General features: G+C 42.4%; 1 protein-coding gene across 1 annotated transcript; it reads left to right on the forward strand.

Annotated features, from left to right (window-relative positions):
• The first annotated feature begins 1061 nt into the window (after positions 1-1061).
• On the forward strand, positions 1062-19662 carry cep78 (centrosomal protein 78). The gene is made up of 16 exons (XM_080765975.1): positions 1062-1072; positions 1520-1788; positions 1982-2157; positions 2269-2341; positions 2465-2568; positions 4063-4237; positions 4360-4473; positions 4633-4697; positions 4872-4977; positions 5736-5853; positions 6537-6579; positions 7173-7298; positions 7479-7556; positions 10713-10894; positions 16205-16373; positions 18613-19662. Exons 2-16 carry the CDS (start codon positions 1527-1529, stop codon positions 19255-19257), a joined length of 2436 nt encoding a protein of 811 aa, XP_080622101.1. The 5' UTR covers positions 1062-1072; positions 1520-1526; the 3' UTR covers positions 19258-19662.
• Positions 19663-20272: the final 610 nt, after the last annotated feature.

Here is a 20272-nt window from a genome sequence, read left to right on the forward strand (position 1 = left end):
TCCTCTTTTCTTTCTGTTTCCTATTTATATCTCTCTCTCTCTCTCTCTCTCTCTCTCTCTCTCTACACCTATGTCTGTGTTTCAAGTGTACAATCAGGTGGCGTGCGCGTGCTTGCTCAGAGATTGATCAATGATTATTGATTAAGCAAAGAGATCACATAAACGAGAGGCTGGATACAATTTCCCTGGCGGAGTCCAGGTTTTTCGGTATCCATATTTGATTGTACACTTTTCCGCATTATAAATACAGTATCAGATGACGTTGTCCTTATAGGACAAAAGAGTGGGCTGTTGTATTATAGTGTTCTGATACTTGGTACTGTGTTCGGATACTCGGTACTGATGCGTGCAATGTACTTGTATGTATGGTGTACTGCCTGCCTTAATGGTAACATAAGAGTGGAGCTGTGTTAGAGCACGCTGAAGGCCGCGGCTGGCAGGCAATGATTGTGATGTCTAGTCTGTGACGTCATTAGGACATGAAGTATCCAAGATATATGCTGCTGTAAGTGGAATAAACCTTGTGAACGTTTTGATGTGACCAAGTCTCGTGTCATGTTAATCTTCTCCCGGGCCGGCCTGTCTGTCTGTCCGCCGCCGAACCATGGAAATGCCAACCGGGTCGTCACACACCAGAACCAGACGAGGGTCCAATACGTAGAATACAGTATAACATAACACATACGAATCCAGTTCACATTTCTGAAATACACAGGAACTATTCCTGTTCTTCTTGCTTGATTGATTGATTGAAATATGTATTAACAGTTTGCAGAATTACACTACATTTCAAGCACAAACTCAATACAAAGAGGGTCCATAGAATGGCTGGGTTCGGTTGGTTTTGAAGGGAGAGAAGATGTCTCCCTCCCAGCAGAAAGGACCACCCACTTTCACACAAGCGCTTTACAGACCATTGCTCCTCCACAGCACGAGGGGGAGCCAGCTTCTCCTCAGCGCCTCTCCATTGACAACAACAACAACAACAACCGGGTTGGCAGTTAGGAAACCAAGGGAACATCGTCAAAACAGTTCTAAAGATTCTAGGTGCTCTAGTCTATAACAGCAACAGGTAAGCAGTTTATGAAAGGATTATGGAGCCGTTAGAATACCATGCAACCACGCTACCCGGCGTTATTTGGGGGAGCTGGCTAGTATAGTTAGCCATTGAAGCGTAATCAGTTGACAGGTGTATTTATTTGTCAGTGTAACGTTAGTCCTATATTATCTCTCTCTAAACAGACAGGATCCTTATGTTTGTCTGCGGTGTGCCAGACGTTTTGTGTTCGTTAATATTAGCATAATAACAAATATATTATTATAAACCTTACTTGGGAATGGGATACTACTGTGATCATGTGATGGGATACTATGTGTGTGTGTGTGTGTGTGTGTGTTATAATATAATTATAGAAATAGAATAGAATTCAGCTCCTACTGCAAATATCAAGATTATAAAGAAAAGTAGTACATTGCTGTTTGTTCACGATTTGTGATATTGTCTATCTTTTTCTGCTAGATCTAAAATGATCCAAGACAGTGCACAGATTCGACGGCGTGGTGCCCAGGACTTCAAAGCGTATTATGACTACGCCTGTGCCAGACAGGACTCAGTACCGCTCCCAGCAGTAAATGTGAATCTGACTAAAGGCATACTGGACCTCAGTGCTGACAAAGTCAAAGTGACAGACTGGCTGCCCATACTCGGCTCTATCTCTATCAACAAACACCTGCACCACATTGCAATCCACAGCACATACCAAGCTGCTCTAAATGCTGGAGACGTAGGTAAGGTGGAGATGAAGGACAATAAACTAAACATTTATTTTGTTTTACGATTTATATTTATTATATCATAATTGCTATCAGCCGTGTTAAGTGGTCAGATGGGTGGTCGTGGTCCACGTGCATTTTCAGAGCATGTTTATTTTCAGTTGAAGGAAAATGGTTTGTGACTTACTTGGCCATCTCTTCCTCTCAGATAGCAGGTGCTACAAGTCCAGCTACAGGAAGAAGATACCTGCTATCTGCTGCAAGGACACGATACTGAAGTTGTGTAAGGCACTAAGAGATTGTCTTGCTGTCTCTCCCAGCCTTAAGACTCTGCAGCTTAATGGACTTCCACTGAGAGAAAGGGACCTCATCGCTTTAACAAAGGTACAACATAGGCTAAGTACTAAGTAGAGTACTGTAGCAATAAAGCTTGATTGACACTGCGCTGATTCATCACGGTCTCTTCTCTGTTCTATTCCTTTATATTCTGTCTAGGGTTTGGGGGAAAATAAATCCTTGGAAAACCTGTCTCTGGCTAACTGTCCAATTGGTGATGATGGGTTAGAGGGTATGTGTATTTAGTTTGTACCTTGTATAACTTTTCTCTTCATTGTAACAACTGTGAAAGTCTCTAAACAGTGAGTTATTGTTACACTACAGTATCCAAGTTTGTTCTCTGTCTAACTTTTAGTGATTTGCCAAAGTGTGAAGTACTCTGCAAGTATTAAGACAGTGGATTTTACGGGATGTAATCTCACCTGGAGAGGGGCTGAGCACATGGCCAACATAATCAAGGTATAATATCTTGCAACTAAAGCTAAAATGTGTATTTAAAAATGTATTACTTTTTGTATGAACAATTTCACAGTAGTTACATTTCTCCAAGGCAGCATAGTTTAAGCTGAGACTGGAAAGAAATCACAGCCTCTTTCTGCTCTTTCTGTGAATGCCATAGAGATGAGAATGGTACTGTCGCCATCTAGTGGCATGTTTGAATGTGGATACTTCATCTGAGTTCCCAGAAGCTGTCACCTAAAGGTGTTGTAAGCCTAAGTGTTTTGTTAAAATATTTAAATGTGTATTCTTATTGCTGTAGTGTTTGTTCAGTAAGTCTCTCCAGCTCTTTAGTAAACAGAAAATAAATTTTCTGGTGGGACACTTCACACTTATTTCATCCAGTCAGGAGAGAGAAACTCCTGTTACGGAACTAACACTATAGGGATGATTAGGAATATAGAGCTATTTAACAGGTATTTTAACAAACAAATATCATTTACAGCACCGTTAAAAACAGAAGAGACTATTAACCGTGGACTCATGCTGTTATGATGTTCACTGAACAATTTGATGATGATAATTTTTGATTAACATTGACACGTGTGGCATTATTCAAAACGTTTTGTGTACATGCATTTCCCCCCAGATTCCAGTCTCTTCATTCGATGTGGTGTTGTCCTGTTGTCCATAATGTTTCAGTCTCTTCATTCGATGTGGTGTTGTCCTGCTGTCCCTAATGTTTCTCCTCATTCGATGTGGTGTTGTCCTGCTGTCCCTAATGTTTCGGTCTCCTCATTCGATGTGGTGTTGTCCTGCTGTCCCTAATGTTTCAGTCTCTTCATTCGATGTGGTGTTGTCCTGCTGTCCATAATGTTTCAGTCTCCTCATTCGATGTGGTGTTGTCCTGCTGTCCCTAATGTTTCTCCTCATTCGATGTGGTGTTGTCCTGCTGTCCCTAATGTTTCTCCTCATTCGATGTGGTGTTGTCCTGCTGTCCCTAATGTTTCTCCTCATTCGATGTGGTGTTGTCCTGCTGTCCCTAATGTTTCAGTCTCTTCATTCGATGTGGTGTTGTCCTGCTGTCCATAATGTTTCAGTCTCCTCATTCGATGTGGTGTTGTCCTGCTGTCCCTAATGTTTCGGTCTCCTCATTCGATGTGGTGTTGTCCTGCTGTCCCTAATGTTTCTCCTCATTCGATGTGGTGTTGTCCTGCTGTCCCTAATGTTTCGGTCTCCTCATTCGATGTGGTGTTGTCCTGCTGTCCCTAATGTTTCGGTCTCCTCATTCGATGTGGTGTTGTCCTGCTGTCCCTAATGTTTCTCCTCATTCGATGTGGTGTTGTCCTGCTGTCCCTAATGTTTCTCCTCATTCGATGTGGTGTTGTCCTGCTGTCCCTAATGTTTCTCCTCATTCGATGTGGTGTTGTCCTGCTGTCCCTAATGTTTCTCCTCATTCGATGTGGTGTTGTCCTGCTGTCCCTAATGTTTCTGCAATCGCATTCCCACCTGCAGCACCAGGGAATGCGGCGGCATGGTGAAGGGTGGGCTCAGTCGCTGAGGTATCGCCAACCACAATTTGAGGGAATGGCAGGTCTCCGGCGAGTCACCCTCAACTGTAACCTTCTCATAGGGGACCGGGGGGCTGCAGCCCTTGCACACGAACTGGCTGAGGACCTTTGGGTTAAAGGTTAGTGTGTGTGTGTGTGTGTGTGTGTGTGTGTGTGTGTGCATTTTGCAGTTCCTTTCAGAGTCTAAATTTGCCACCAGTCTGTGTACATGGCTTATCATATATGATTATTTATCCAACAGCTGTGGACCTACAGAAGTGTGGTCTGTCCAACAAGGGAGCTCAGTGTCTATTGGAGTCCTTGAAGACTAACTCTACTCTGTGTGTGCTGGATATCAGAAGTAACCCTTTAGTCGGTGAGGAGCCACACGCCAGAATTCACTGGGGTTTCTTTTCTCAGGATGCTCAAGCTAATACAATATTACAATGTATCCAGTCCATATCAAATATTGGTCAACAAACCATTCCAGTAGATTGTTTGTCTATGTGTTGTTTTGTTCTCCTGCCTCCTACAGACAAGGTGCTCATAAAAACTATAATAGAGAAGATCCTGATGAACGCTGATGGACAGTCATCAGAGGTAATCTTTTGTGGTTAATGTTCAAGCAAACAATGTGTACGTGAATGAGGAGGTCTGTTCATGTAAATATGCTTTTTGTAGAAATACTGAATTAATGATTCACAGTTTTAGTTTTTTCTTTCTTTCTTTTTTTTTATTTTTCATAGCGTGAATGTTGACTGTTCTTTATTGCAGTACAACTGGATCAAACCACCCACCCACAAAGACTCACCGAAAACTGCTGGCCCTAAAAGAAGACCGTTGTCCAATTCAGCCAGAGGGAAAGCTGCATTCAGGATAGGTACATATTTATATTGTATATTCAATATACCTGTATATACCTGTACATAATTGTCAATTTTTATTCATAGGAACATCTTATACTTGTAGCAGTCATAATGCAAAATCAGAACACATAACTAATGTAATTACAGTTATAACTGCTGCATGATTTTAGCCATTTGTAGTGGTGTGCCCTTTTGCTAGAATTTGACAAAATGATAAGTACTAAAACCTTTTGGACAACTAATTATTGGGTCACATCCTCACTTGTTGAAAGAGTTGTGTGAATTATAAATTGGCCTTTAAACTCATGGTATAGTACTGGAGTGAAAGATTGTACATTCCAAGCTCTTTCTAGATTTAAAAAACAACAACATTTTGAAAAGATTTATAGCAAGATATTGTAATATCGGCTTCCAAGTGGACGTGCACCCTTAAATTGCAAACAACATTTGATCCAGTTTTGCCACTGACTAACTCCATAGCCTGCACGATTATAGCCGGGGTACAGAAGCTAGTACTCTGCAGGAAGGCAGCTGAGCCTCTGGCTTCAGCCGGAGTATTGAGGACGGCTACGATAGTAAGCCAGACCCAGGGCCTAAACACAGATTGGATAATTTAATTAGTGAGAGGAGAGACACTGAACTATTGTGGAAGGCATTGATAGTATAGGCTCAGTCTTATAGTTGGACTCAAAATACTTTTACAATTCTGTGTTAAATCCATGTTTATTTTCTCGCTGATTTCTGTTTTTAACCATCCATGGTCCTGTCCTAGCCACTCGGAGAGGGACCTCAGCTGGCAGGTGGAGTCCAGGAGTTGTCCAGCAACAGAGGCCCTCATGTCGCTCCAGAGGTGTGCCTTGGCGCACTGCTGCACGTTCCCAACGCCAGAGGTGAGGACATAGTCATACAAAGATCAGTTCAGTCAAAGGAATTCATATATTTGCAGCATAGTGTTCGATTCAGGCTGATCTAAATGAAGCAAAAACATAAAGAAAAGAAAAACACATCATTATAATTATTATATAATATGAATAAAAAACCAATATAATATATAAGTATACTATCAACATTTTATGATCAACTAAATGTTGATAAATGTGTTTATTTATTAAATGTACTAAAGTTACCTTTTAGGAACTCTAATCCTAGCCTTAAAAATGATTTACTAACCTTTTTGTTTTACTTAATTTGCAACTGTAATGTTGACATATGCAATGTATGGCAACATTCCCATGCCAGAAAAATACATTTGGCCCTGAGGCCTTTCATCAGGTCATCTAAACCTAAGACAACTCCATGAAGGTTTTCTTTGTGTAAAACAAATTATTGCATTTGAAGACTATGTGACTGAGTATTTTCTTTTAAGTTTGTCAACCCTAGCTTGGTGTTCTCTGATGTATTTTTTGTTTTATATTATGAAGGTGTGCAAAAGTCTTGCTTGTGAACATTCCAAATTCCCATGCCAAAACCCTGTCATAATTTAAATTGGGAAGACAATTAACTCTCAAATCTCCAGTGGAGTTTGTATGTGCTTAAGTAGAACAAAGTAGTCTGAAATGTAGTTTTGTTTCAGTGGTCTGTCTCCTGGTCTTACCATGGTGGAGCAGAGCTTTCAGGTATGGAAAAGCTTTTTGTTCTACTTATCTGAGTTGTGAACAGAATGTCCACCATTGCCTAATGCCTACACATGATGCACATTAATATGGTCTGACATCCAGATCTGCTGCCACTACTAATTGCATGGATCAACGTCGCCACGACTGATTTCAGTCATTTGGATTCCATAGAAGCCGGCATGTTTTCTATGAAAGCATGTTGTGCAGTGAAAATAGCCTATCAAGCTCTCAATGTGTCGCAGGTGCTTTGATAGCTTGTTGATAGGATATTTCATGTTAAAGCCTCAATCTGTGATTTCTTCACCTGATTGGTAGTATGCATACAGAACAGCAGAAACAGTATTACTAAAAATATCATAATTTAATTTTACATATTTTGTTAATTGGTTAGGACTCGGAGTCAATGCTAGTGTGGAGGGCTCCTTTCGTACTGTTTCACAAATCGCACAGTAGGACTTTATTTTTGCTTTAGTGAAATCCATGTAATTGTGTGTTGAGTTGAGTTATTTGTGTCATTCTCTATAGTGTTGAAGCATTCATAGTCTTACTGCACAATACTATACAGTAAAACACTACTATACGGTCTTCAACAGGGTGCAGCCTCTGTGAAAGTTACCTTGGAATCAGAGTTGGACGAAGAGGAGGAAGAGGAGGAGGTAGAGGAGGTGGTGGTTGAAGTTGAGCCAACTCTATCTGCTGTCAGCCGTCGACGTATGCAGGTAAGATCTGTGTGTGAACCGGACTGTGTTATTACTGGCTATTTCGGATCTTGACATTTACTTTTATACTGGTTTAAATTAAACTCATGCATGCACGTACACAGACTACACACACATTTTGACCCGTTTCAAGCATTCACATTGTGTGTGCGTGTGTGTGTGTCTCTCTGACTCCTACAGATGGAGCTAGAGGATTGTCGTATGAGACTGGCGGAAGAGCACAGAGCCAGACTGAAAGCTGAGTCCAGGGTCATGGAGGTACTGATACTCCTCTTCCAGAGTTTTCACATTGCTACTGCAGCAGTGTTAGCTGATCTCAGTGGTTGGTATTTAACTGAGGACCATTTGATAGCAGCAAGTATTTGAGTGTGGTGTGCTTGATTTACATAATAACCGTTAATTTGTGAGTTTCGCAGTCTTATGCACACCTGGTCGTCTCAAAGACGGGTGCATAGGCAGGGATCAGTCTTATGCACACCTGGTCGTCTCAGAGACGGGTGCATAGGCAGGGATCAGTCTTATGCACACCTGGTCGTCTCAGAGACGGGTGCATAGGCAGGGATCAGTCTTATGCACACCTGGTCGTCTCAGAGACGGGTGCATAGGCAGGGATCAACATAGAGAATAATCATGAAGTGACCCACACACCGTCTGCACTGGCCCAATAGGAACACTTTTATTCAAGTGTAGTTTACTCTTCTTCAAAGGTCTAGTTTTGACCAAAACGTTTGAATAAAAGTGCTGACAGTGTGCGGGTCACTTTATTCTAATTCATGACAGCCAGCTCCAGCCAATATTCTGAATGGAGTTTCATGTTGTCAAACATTGGAAATGCATCATAACTTAACTGCACCAAATGTATTTAGCACTGAGTAGTGACAGATTTAAAACCATTCAAATTCATTACCCTATTTTGCTGACATAGAAACTGCCCTATTGTCATGACACATCTCAATGACATTATATGCTTATCTTTTTAACAATAGATCCTGTTTTAAGTTCACAGTGTTTCTCAGTGTTATGACATAATGTTCTGTTGTAAAGAACATGGACGCCACATAATGTAATAACAGATCATTTTTACTCTTAAGCCTCCTAAGCCTAAGGAATCCTTTCTGACCACGTGTGACAGGCCTTCCTATGTGTCAGACTTCATCAAAAATTGTGACTAACCAGCAGAGCTACTGTAGAGATTTATTAGTCAAATGTTAGAAAACTTCTAAAGTGTAAAAAGAAAGAAGATGTTGTGATCTACTATTGATTTTATCCGACCTTGAAGATATTGTGATAACCAGGAGACAAATGGGGTTGGGTGTTTAAACATTGACTCCAATTTATGTCTTTCTGGCAAATGTTCAAATATTACATTATCATTAGCCTCATAATTGCCTATAGTAAGTAACTTTTTACTCTCCTAACACTGCTGCATCATTGTGCCTCGTTGCCTATGTCCTAAACTAAGCTAATCAGAATGCTTGTTACATTCCAAAGTCAGTTTCTGCCTAAGTCAAAGAGATGACTTGGGCAGATGGGCCCTCATATATCAATGGAGTATAAAATCTGCCTCAAATTCGAGTGTCGGTTTTGGAGTACACTGACGCCGGCACGACATTTTATTTATGAAGTGGTTCCGAGCGTTAATAAATGTGACGGCTGAAATCAATCTGGCACACCCTATGAAATCAAGCCTCGCCCTTGTTTTTGCGACATGAACAACTGCAATACGACAACGTATTAAAAGTCTTTATTCATTCAATATACAACAAGATATATTGGTGAACGAAAACCTGAACCTGTGAACCATGAATTAAATAACAATTATGTGTGGAGTTTGCATGTTCTCCCCGTGTCCCCTAGGGTAGGTACCCTCACAAAAAACATGTAGTAATCCTGTTCTTTAAACTTCCTCCCCCTGGCCAGCCGGGGTGCCTGATGGAGGGGAAAGGATCTGGTTGGAATAACGTGTTCCTTCCACGCGCTACGTCCAACCAGGGAAACTCCCCCTATCATGTGTGGCAAGCATGGAGCAACTTGGACGATCAGGCATGAAGGAAGCATGAGTTCAAGTGCGTTGCTCTCCCCATGTCCCCCATATATGGGGACTAGGTTGGCAGAGGGTGTGTAGAGCCCAGGATCACATTAGATAATTGACACAGGGGTGAAAAATGGGTTACAAAATCGTGGGATAAAAAAATAACGACCTATTTCTGATCTCACATATGTCATTGGAAATGAGTTTGGACGTGCACAGCCCATGACAACCGTGCACACACACGCTGCTGTTTTGCTGCATCTCCTCCTGTCTGTCTCTATGGTCCGTGACACCGTGACCATGCACGTTTATGACAGTCTATATTAGATTTCCTGCTGCAGTGGCTGGGCTGTCAATGAATGCGCAGCCTAAACCTTATGAGTACAGTGGTAGCCTACTGGTGGTGGTGGGCTGGCTGGGTTAGCCTACCTAAAGATGCGGATGCGGTCCCCACTTGCACTGGCTCGGCATTCGAGCGACGCGTCAGGTTTATCTTTAAACGAGGACGAGACGAGCTGCTAGGAGATTGCACATACCGTAACTCGAAAAAGACATGGGCCTGCAGTAGATTGCAGTAGCCTACCCGTATTAGTATTAGTGCGGTCCTGTCTTTCCCTAGTGGTCTGATCGAGGGTAGCTACTGGGACGTAAGTCGGGACTTGATCACCCCGGCTGGGTCACCCGAGTGAGGGGTATGATGTTCGAGAGACCCGAAACCCTGATGACCTTTGGATACATCACTGAGGATACGTCCCAGTTGCATCCAGGCGATGTTATTTTCGTTCATTAGTGAAAACATATCTTTTAGATGCTTGTGACAGCCTGTCAGCTGGTCAGACGATGGCTGCTCCGCTTTTCTACGACAGAGAAACAGGTGAGGACAAAGCCTACGACAGCTCCCAACCTGACGTGATATTTGGCCGGGCACAGGTTCAAGTTTAAGTTCATACGGGAATGATAAATGCAGAAAACTGCTGTGATTCCGGTGTACGCCCATATTTGGGCGTACGCCGCATTGATAAATGAGGGCCAAAGTGTTTTAAGAATGTAACAAGCAATCTGAGGACATAGGCAATAAGGCAAGGTGAAGCTGGGCAGATATAAATAAAGGCAGATCAAATATGACTTGTGAAATTACTGAAAGCACTTTTTGCCTAAGTCATTATCTTTGACTTCGTCTTTTCCGAGAACCTTAAAATATGACTCAGCAGTCGGCATATATGGTAATTACAGTATGCTATGAGGCCAAAGTTATGTGAATATTCTCTTAAACACGGCATACTGTAGTATAGGCTTAATACAATGTTTAAACACTGACACAAGTAGAACTTTGAGAGCAAGCAAGAGATCACATTTACAATCTTTTCTTCTTTCCTGTTCAGTATGAGATGGCGAATGCACGTCTTCGCAGCGTCAATCTTTCTATGTCTGAGGCGCTTGTGGCCCCTAACTATCGGTCAGTGGCAACTGCCTCCAGTGCCCTTGAGGACGAGGCAGTCCTGGATAGTATTGAGAACTCATTTACCAAGTTCCACGCCTTCCTGGACCTCCTGAAGGATGCTGGGTAGGTAATATTATAAGACAATAGAAACACATCTTTCCTCAAAACCTTAGACTTACCTGTTGCTTTAATACTTGCAACAGCACCTAACCTTTTAGAATTTAAAAGAACCCCAGGTTCACCTCTAGGCACATCCCTGTTTCCACATCCCTGTTTCCTTTTTCATTCCTTAAACAGCCTCAGCTGAAAGGCCCTTCTGTAAGTTCCTGTATTGCCGTGTATACCTGTAGCTGGGTGGCTAAAGCTGAATGGGTCCTGCTTTTCCGTGAGCAAGACACTTAACCCCTAACTGCTCTCTCTGAGCAGCCTTCAGCTGGCTGAAGATGAAACAGATTTCCCCACCGAAGGTCTCCCCTTTCTCCCTTTATAATTTAGTTCAGTGGCCATCAACATCACCTGATCCAGACTCGGACAAGGAGAGTTAAAAAATGAAAGGGTCTTTTTGTTTTTGTCAGTCTCAAAACGAAACTCAACCGATGAAGTATAGCTGTGAGGACGACAGCTGACCATTCCCGGAACGTAAACACAGATGTCAATGTGTTACTCACTCAGACTGTGTGCCAGTTGGCATATCCATAGATATGCCATATCCACACATATGCCAACTGGCCCAAACTGGAACATAGTGGATAGAGGTGAAATTAAAATGTAAGTGACCTATTTCTAATGAGCAACTAGAGCAAACTTAAATACTATATAATACCATAGACATAGAGTTATAAAGGATAGAGTGCGGACAGCCCCGCCCCCTAGTATTCATTTCAATGGAAGTTGCTCAGTAGTGTTTTGAAGCACCTGGAAGAACGCTCTACTTCCGCAAATGCGGAAGTGCAATGTTAAACCCCAGCAGTGCTAAATGCACAGTTCCAGCTCTAAACACTACGTCTTGCGGCTTCAACATTCGCCAGCCATTCTGGGGGCTTGGTCTATACTTGGCTCCCTCGTTTTTTCTCTCTATACCAAATCTCTTCACCGAAAGTAGCCAATCTACAAGCTTACAACGTGTTGCAATGTGATGCATTGTAAGCCTGTTGATAGGCTATTTTTGCAAAATGTTTGCCTATTTTCGAATGTTTGTCTATTATAGCATGCCCAGAACAAGGCATTGGCAAGATAAGTGAATGCAAATGAAATATATGCTAGTAGTCGGGGCCAAACGAACGTCTTATAAGGAGCCCCACCAAAGTATGACTAGCATCATTTGCAACCCACCCAGAGCAATCAATGGGATAGTGTGCACAACTCTGATTTGAAGTGGAATTGCAATACTTTAATCTTAGATTAAATGTACGTACAGTATGTATGTAGTTATGTACAGATAATTCACTTCAAAGTCAGGTTTCTTTTTTAATATTGATTTGCGATGGATAAATGCATATTTATCTGCCATTTTTTGTGTGGTTACAGAAACCTATAGGTTTCTAGCTTTAGCTACTGCTACACCATTGTGTAAATGGATCAATTTGACTCTTTATCGAATTACTATTTTAGAGATCCAGCATTGAGCTTCATTGGATTCATCAAGTTGAATGGGCAGATTTGATTTCTACAGTAGAAACCTTGTTGATCCCCGAGTGAACCAGCACACCCCTCAATCCCCCACTTATTTTGGAAAGCATGTTTGGTGGTGTTTGGAACGGTTAGTTAGTGGTTACTGTCATTTTCACTCTACTATTTTGACCAAACTAGTGTTCCAGTTTGGGAATTTTCAAACATTGATATGTTCTGCTTCTGCTGTCTGTGTTTTGTAAGCTACCGGTCAGCTGTCCTCCTAAAATATATTTCCCAGCAGTAGCTTAATTATCTAAAGCCCCTTCAGTTAAGTTTTGTTTTGAGACACTTTCACTTTCTCGTTAAGAGCCTTTCTTTTCCCCACCCCGGTCCCATTGTTTACATTGTGTTTAGGATCCAAGATGGCCGATCGATTTAGGATCCAAGGGGCAGCGGTGGCCAAACGGTCTTGATACCGGAAGGTCGCCAGTTCGCATCCCCGTACCGACACGTTAAAATTACCACCGCTGAAGTGCCCTTGAGCAAGGCATTGAACCCCTACCATGAAATGTTCTATGAGCAGGGTGTGGCTGTAAACAAGTCCTTGGCTTAGTCCACTTCCCTGGGTAAACAAAGAACTTTGCTTTGCCGCAGCACCAGGAGGGGGTAAGGCAGAGGGGAGTGGGGCAGGGTCGACATATGCCCTTACTGGGCTGCATTCACACATTCAAGACACCGGTCTTGTGTTTTGTATGTGTTTTAATGGCCACTCCAATGCATTTCCAGTGGAAGCTCAATGGTTTGACCAAACATTTGTTTGATGGGGGGAGGGGGGCAGAACACATCCATCAAAGCTGTGTTCAGACACAAGACCGGTGTGTACTTTTTCCAGAATGTGACCATGATTTGCAAAATGTACTAATGATGAAACATTGAACTTTACAGGGCCAGGTCACCTGTCCTCCCAAAATATATTTCCCATCAGTAGCTTCATTATAAAAAGCTCCTTCAGTTAAGTTTTGTTTTGAGACACTATCGCTTTCTCGTTAATTCATGTATCATTTCGATACTCAAAAGCCCCTTTCGTTTTCTCTCCCATCGTCTGGATTGGTTGAGTGTCTGGCTGGTCAGTTGATGGCTATCAACATGGGACATCAGTACGGTTTTGTTTTGAGACACTTTCTCTTTCTCGTTAGTTGGGCAGTGGGCACAGTTTATGATGGCATAAATACTGGTGTAGTTTTGGCCATCAGCCTTGCATTGAAGTTGCAACAACAACACGGGGGAAAAAAAGACCAGATCTATTCACTTCCTGAAAATGCAGCGTTGCATTCTGGGACAGCTTCATACTGTCACAGCTGCCATCTAGTGGACGAGTAGATGCTTGCACATTAGTGATTTATAATCCGACGCAAGCAACGCAATGCATGTATAAAATAACCTTGTGTTTTTTGTGTCCGTTTGACTCCCCCACGCAAGGAACAAAACGGACTATGTAGAGGCCTTTAGAGCATATGTCGACCCCGCCCCGATACCCTCTGCCCCACCCCCTCCTGGTGCTGCGGCCATCTTGGATACTAAACACAATGTAAACAATGGGAGCGAGGCGGGGCAGAGAAAGGCGAGAGAAAGTGGTCACCTCAGAATCGGAAGGATCCAGCTCCTTTTGACATCATGACCAAGTGTCCTTGAGCAAGACACTGAACCCCTAACTGCTGGACACTGTGTTATTGAACTGCTAGTGCTGTTCAATAACTATTTATTTATTTCATAGGGAAAGAGCATGTTAATGAACATCAAATATAAGCAAAAATGCTACTACCTTTGTTAGGCAGGTAACAAAAACAGACATTACAAGTCGTATACTGTGTAAACATAATTCAAACACACAGTACATGTATACACAAATGGAAAACAAAATGCATTGTATAACATGTATTACAGGTTAAAGGTGATTACTGTTTTGGTTTGCTTTGAGCAGATGGTTCTTTCTTAAAAGTGACATGTACTGTACTGTAGGGCACCATTGCAAGTGGTTATTAATTACTTACTTACACCAAACAGGACGCCTGATAGTCTCCTCTAGTGGTGGTCCTGGTGCCAATGCTACTGCCAGCCTGCATTTAAACTTCGCCTTCATTCAGTTGTCAATTGTCATATAACATGTTTAGAGCTTTTTTTACATAAATAATATTAATATAATAATAATATTTGTTGAACTTTACAGGGCCTTGCAGGACCTAGCTCTAAAGCAGGGGCTTCCCAAACTGGCGGTCAGGACTTTAACAACATGATATCATTGGTGTTGGTGCCGGGTCACCTGTCCTCCCAAAATATATTTCCCATCAGTAGCTTCATTATAAAAAGTTCCTTCAGTTAAGTTTTGTTTTGAGACACTATCGCTTTCTCGTTAATTCATGTATCATTTCGATACTCAAAAGCCCCTTTCGTTTTCTCTCCCATCGTCTGGATTGGTTGAGTGTCTGGCTGGTCAGTTGATGGCTATCAACATGGGACATCAGTACGGTTTTGTTTTGAGACACTTTCGCTTTCTCGTTAGTTGGGCAGCAGGACGGGGGCTCAGGAAAAAGAGTGGGCACCTCAGAATCAGAAGGATCCAGCTCCTTTTGACATCATGACAAAGTGTCCTTGAGTAAGAGACAGAAGTGACAGAACCAGGTCCCTGGGTGCTGTTCAATACCTTTTTTTTAATTTAATTTATTTGTTTATATAAACACCCTAGGGGGGTCCCCAAATGATTAGCTTAATGTACAACATTGTTTTCTCATCAGAGTATACAAACTTTGTCAGGGTACAGGTACAGTATCTGCACATTTCTTTTTAATGCCTCTAAAATGAAGAGGGGAAAAAGAGACCATTATGCTACTGCATCAAAAGTAACCAACAGACAGGGATGCACACGCAGATCCGACGCACCAAAGGTCGGACATGCGGAAACAACGGTCGGACAAGCGGTCGAACATGCGCTGCTCCCGTGCTTGCGGTTATGGTTAGGTTAGGGTTTGAGGTAGGTTGTCTGTCTAATGACAGTCGGACCAATAGTATGTCGGAACTAAAGCCTGTACCCCAACAAACTATACTAGACCTGAGGCCGATTGTAAAAATGTCATCTAAATCCTGACCTTTTCTTTTTTTTTCCACTTAATTCTTATTCAAGGAAGAACAGACAAACAAAAACTCAACTAACAAGACAATACGGGAAAGAAAAAGGACAAAAAGTGAAAGAAAAAAGGCTGCATTTTTCATATTACAATAAACATTCAATGAAATTCTATTGCAATATCGCTAGGCTGAGAGAAGAGATTCCACTTTTCCCATTTTTTATAGAATTTATCCTCTTGTAGTCTCAGTATGAATGTTAGTTTTTCCATAGAATACAGTTCCTCAATAATGTCCATCCATTGATCTTTCGTGGGTCCTGTTGGTACCAGCGACGTGTGATTGCTTTTTTACTTGCTAAGAGGATCTTGATTAAATATGTGTTAGAAACTCTTCAGGGATATTTCCCAACAGTAGAAAAGAAACAGACAGAGGTATCTCAAAACACAGAATGGTCTCCAAAGTGGAGTGAATTTCTGAATTTTAGGACAAGACCAGAAAATATGAGCGTGGCCCGCTTCCTTGTGGCCACATTGTCTCCAGCAAGGCTGTTCTGTTTTCAGTTGTCTTGCTTTAATTTTGGGAGTAATAAAAAAAACCTTGTGATTTTTAAGACTTTGCTATTTAACTCACTTTCTCTAATGGATGCACATTCTCATAAAAAAAAACAACAACATCCAATTGATTCTTTGTTCCTTCTAGCCTAGGTCAGCTAGCCTCCATCGCTGGGATTGACCAATCAGACTTCAGCTCTCTGGGGAAACCTCAGCTCTCCTCTTCCACTAGACAACCTCTGGGGTGTGAAGCATCGGTGCCTGTAGATGACGGAGGTTTTCAGAATATTGAGGCAGAAGCAGATGCTGCATATACAGTAAGTCTATTGGAATGTTTAGCAAACAAGCAATATAAATGTATGTCATATCGCTATTGGTTGAATGCTTGATGTAATCTCTTAGCTCTGTGTCCTCAGTACAAGTGAGATATTGGCATAGATACGATGACGGCAGAAGTATTATTTTGATTATACAACAGAATCATGAATCTTGCGCTGGTCATCATTTTAGGTTCTAAAGGCAGCTCCAGACAGCACAGACGGTCTGCTGTCGGGCAGTCTGAAAGCGTTTGAAAGCTTGTCGGTAGGAGACTCCTGATGACCATAGATATATATAAGAAAGCTAGATGGCTCACCCGCGCTGCTGGCCAATGAGAACGACGTTGCTACATGGCGGCAATCTTACCGAGGGGCAGCATAACATTGTGTCTATGGGCATGTATCTTTTAAATAACCATAACTTGCTTAATTTTCAACCGATCGGTTTGGTTTGTTATAAACGTCAGAGACGGCAAGATGGCCGCCAGGTGAACTACATCAGAGACTCCGCCTTGAGCCATCTAGCCTTTATATATGTCTATGCTGATGACAAGCTCCCGTCGCTTGCCGTCCATATCGCCTTCCCGACGTGTCGGAACTCGGAACCCATTGATGAAGAACCAAGCATGTTCGGTCGGTTGCCGACCTAGAGAGCCGACGCTATCTGTCATCTGTGTTGTAGTGATGAGGGGGTAAATTACTCCACTGTAGAGTGAGTGGACCCGTCCTCTAGTCTGCTCGTCGTGTTTCAATGCTGACTCATGTAGTGTGAACTAGATACCATATTCTCAATCTCAACTCTATACCAAAAACGCTGTGTGTTTTGTTTTGGTGCGACTGCAGAAGCTCCGTGTTGCCAAAAGAAGCAACCAGTTTCACCACTTGAGCCCTATTACATCAGCTATTTTCAACAGGAATTTGTGAAAGCAAGTCCAAATAAGCAACTACACTACACCCAAAATAAAGCAACACGCAACTATGAATATTAAGCTACAGTATGTTACAGAAAAACTAGCCCAAAGTCGTTTATAATAAGCAGAACTGGCAACACTGCAAACCAGCGCTGCATGCAGACTAATTTGCATGGGGGGAAATTATGTTTCGTCGGTTTGCGCTGATTAAAATGCTAGGCTGTTTCAATCTGACAGTTTTAAGTAGTCTTTGACTAGTCTGAACAAGACTTGATTGGTGTGGAGTCATCTTAAAACTCTGCAAAAGCAGAGTAAATGGTATGCTCCCTAGTCAATAAACAGGGTAAATAGTCAAGATGTCCAAGGTCAGCATGTCCCCGGTTCAATATTGTGTGTCATTTGCTGTGTCATTTCCATACTAGCACGCCACATTTCTTGTCTATATCCACTATCGCTGTTAAGTAAAAGCTCACAGCCATAGGCAGATCTAGAGATAAAGGGCCCCTCGGCCACAAATATGCAAAGGCTCCCCCCCCTTGTTTTTGGAGACCTCCCTCTGGAAGCCTTATGGATAAACTGAGGGTTTAAACACTTGCAGTAATATGTATCATAATTTAGGACGGGGGTTTTCAACAGGTCGTCCGTGGAGGTATTGCATGTGGTCCCTGACCATGCATTTCTACTAGTTGAGAAACAGTGAACTGAATGACCTGGTGACATTCATGACCGTCCATGCAGGAGGTCAAAAAATACAGAAAAAGTTAAAATCTCAAGAGGGGGAAGTTCACCGGGATGTCTGGATGAGTCATTATTGCGAACGCAGTGAGCACTAACTATGAGACCTAGCAGATCATGTCTGTCTGTCTGTCTGTGTGTCTATCCCGCTGTTACGTCACCATGACTCAGCCATAACCATATAAGGAGTCCCCAAAGCAGCTATACGTCCAAAACCCAAATATGTACGAGCTGTGTTCGCTTCCTGCGCTTGTGCGTCTTACTTGTTATTAGGAAATGATTAGTCAATGAACCATTGGTTGAGAGTTGAGACACAGTGGGAAGTTGTATACACATGGGGTCAGGGTGGCGGTCCCTCATTCTCAATTGGCTTATTTTATTGCCATGATAAGCCCATTATTGGCAAAAAGTTCAAAGGTAATAACTGTTATTAACTTTGCACTTTTTGGGGGCCCCTAAGCTTGAGCGACAGCAACACGGTCACGCGAAGGCTGAAGCTCAGGGGACCCCCTAGCTCAGAGGCCCCTGGGCCTGGGCCCAACAGGCCCGTTGGATAATCCTCCCCTGCTCACAGCGGTATATCTTGCACCCAGGTTGATAATCCACTTGCTGCCTCAAGGGACCCAGCGGCCAGCCTTGACCACAGACCACCAGCCTCGCCCCGGGGCTTCTTGCCTGCGGATAAACCAACTGAGCTTCCTCTCAGCCAGCCTAGTGGACCTGCTATAGACCCCCATGTGGATCTGGAGGGTGGTGGACAGGAGCCCGATGAGTACTCTAAACCTGAAGTGCAGCATGACTCTGGATCAGAGCGCAGTTTCCGTAGCCATAAATCTTACGGCAGTGGATCCCATAGCAACAAAAGTTTCCTTGTAAGTAGCTCTCATGGAAAGGCATCTAAACCAATCTCCCTCGGACACAGTAACAGCAACTCCCACCATAGCAACGGTTCCCATGGATCCAGCTCCAAGAACCGCAATGTTTACAGCTCCATCCACAGTGACGGGTCCCTCAGTGATTTGTCCGTCAGGTCAAGCGTAAGTGACATCATGAGTGAGAAGGCAGCGTCAGTGGCCTCCTCGGGGTCAAAGGGGAGTGGTGTTAGAAGGCGACGTACGGCAGGTTGTTCAGGGTCAGAGGGGTCAGAGGTGAAAGCTTACATGGGACTGGACACTATGGCACAGATCAGATCTCTGGGCAGTCTGGGTGGACAGTCAGACGATGACCGATCGTTCTGATTAGTTGACAAAGGAAATATTAACCAACCTGATGTCAACTCTTTCTGCCTCCTTTTCTCCTAAATCAAGTTCCCTGTCTAGTTGTTTGTGGAGTCAACAACCTTGTTGACTTAATAGTTCCATCCTATGAAAGCATTTCCCTTAGTTTTTTCTTGTTTTGTTCTTTGACGTTTTAAAGGCTGAGTGGTTAGTGGTCATGAGGTTTTAGTAAAGACCAACCCAACAGTGAAATAAGTTTTAATGGGTCCTAGCCAAAGTTATTTTTGTAAAAACAAATACTACTCTTGCTGAGAATAACGCTAGTTTGTTTAGATGTATTTTATGTTTTTGTTGAGACGTTGAATGACAAATTATTTTCGTAATTTTTGTACAAAGTATCTTTCTATTCCTTTTTTGTAACTCCCACCTTCCCCCAAATGTATTTTTGAAATAAACATTGAAACGTTACTTCTATTCAGTCTAATGGGGCTCTATTGTACTGCCAGTGCTGTGAAATGTTACATAATGTTTTGAGCTTTCAGAGATGACTTGTAACCAGGAATGTCTGTTGGATAGACAATGTTTTCTTGGCCTGTAGACATTGGTAAGTACTCACATTTTTGAGTGGTGCACACTGCTCCAATGACTGGCCCCGTGTGATTGGCTATTTTCAAATGGCCAAAATGTATATATAGTAGAGCTGAAGTGGTTAATATATGTTATATTATTACATTATTATATAATGTATGTTTTGCAATACTATATCAACAAAGTAACTAGTAACTCAAGTTTTCAAATCACTGTAGTGGTGAAAAAGTGTAATATTTGCCTCTTAGATGTAGTGGAGTACATGTAAAAGTACTGAAAATTGGAAACACTCCAGTATAGTAAAAACATCTCAAAATCTAAGTACAGTACTTGAGTACATGTACTTAGTTACTTTACACCACTGCCTGTAGAGAGGGAAGTAACGGGGTGAGCTCTCATCGTGGACTCTTGAATCAAGCTTTCAAAGGGTGTGTGTGTGTGTGTGTGT

The sequence above is a fragment of the Protomyctophum bolini genome (genome assembly GCF_963924005.1).
Source record: "Protomyctophum bolini genome assembly, chromosome: 6".
NCBI classification, from domain to species: Eukaryota; Metazoa; Chordata; class Actinopteri; order Myctophiformes; family Myctophidae; genus Protomyctophum; species Protomyctophum bolini.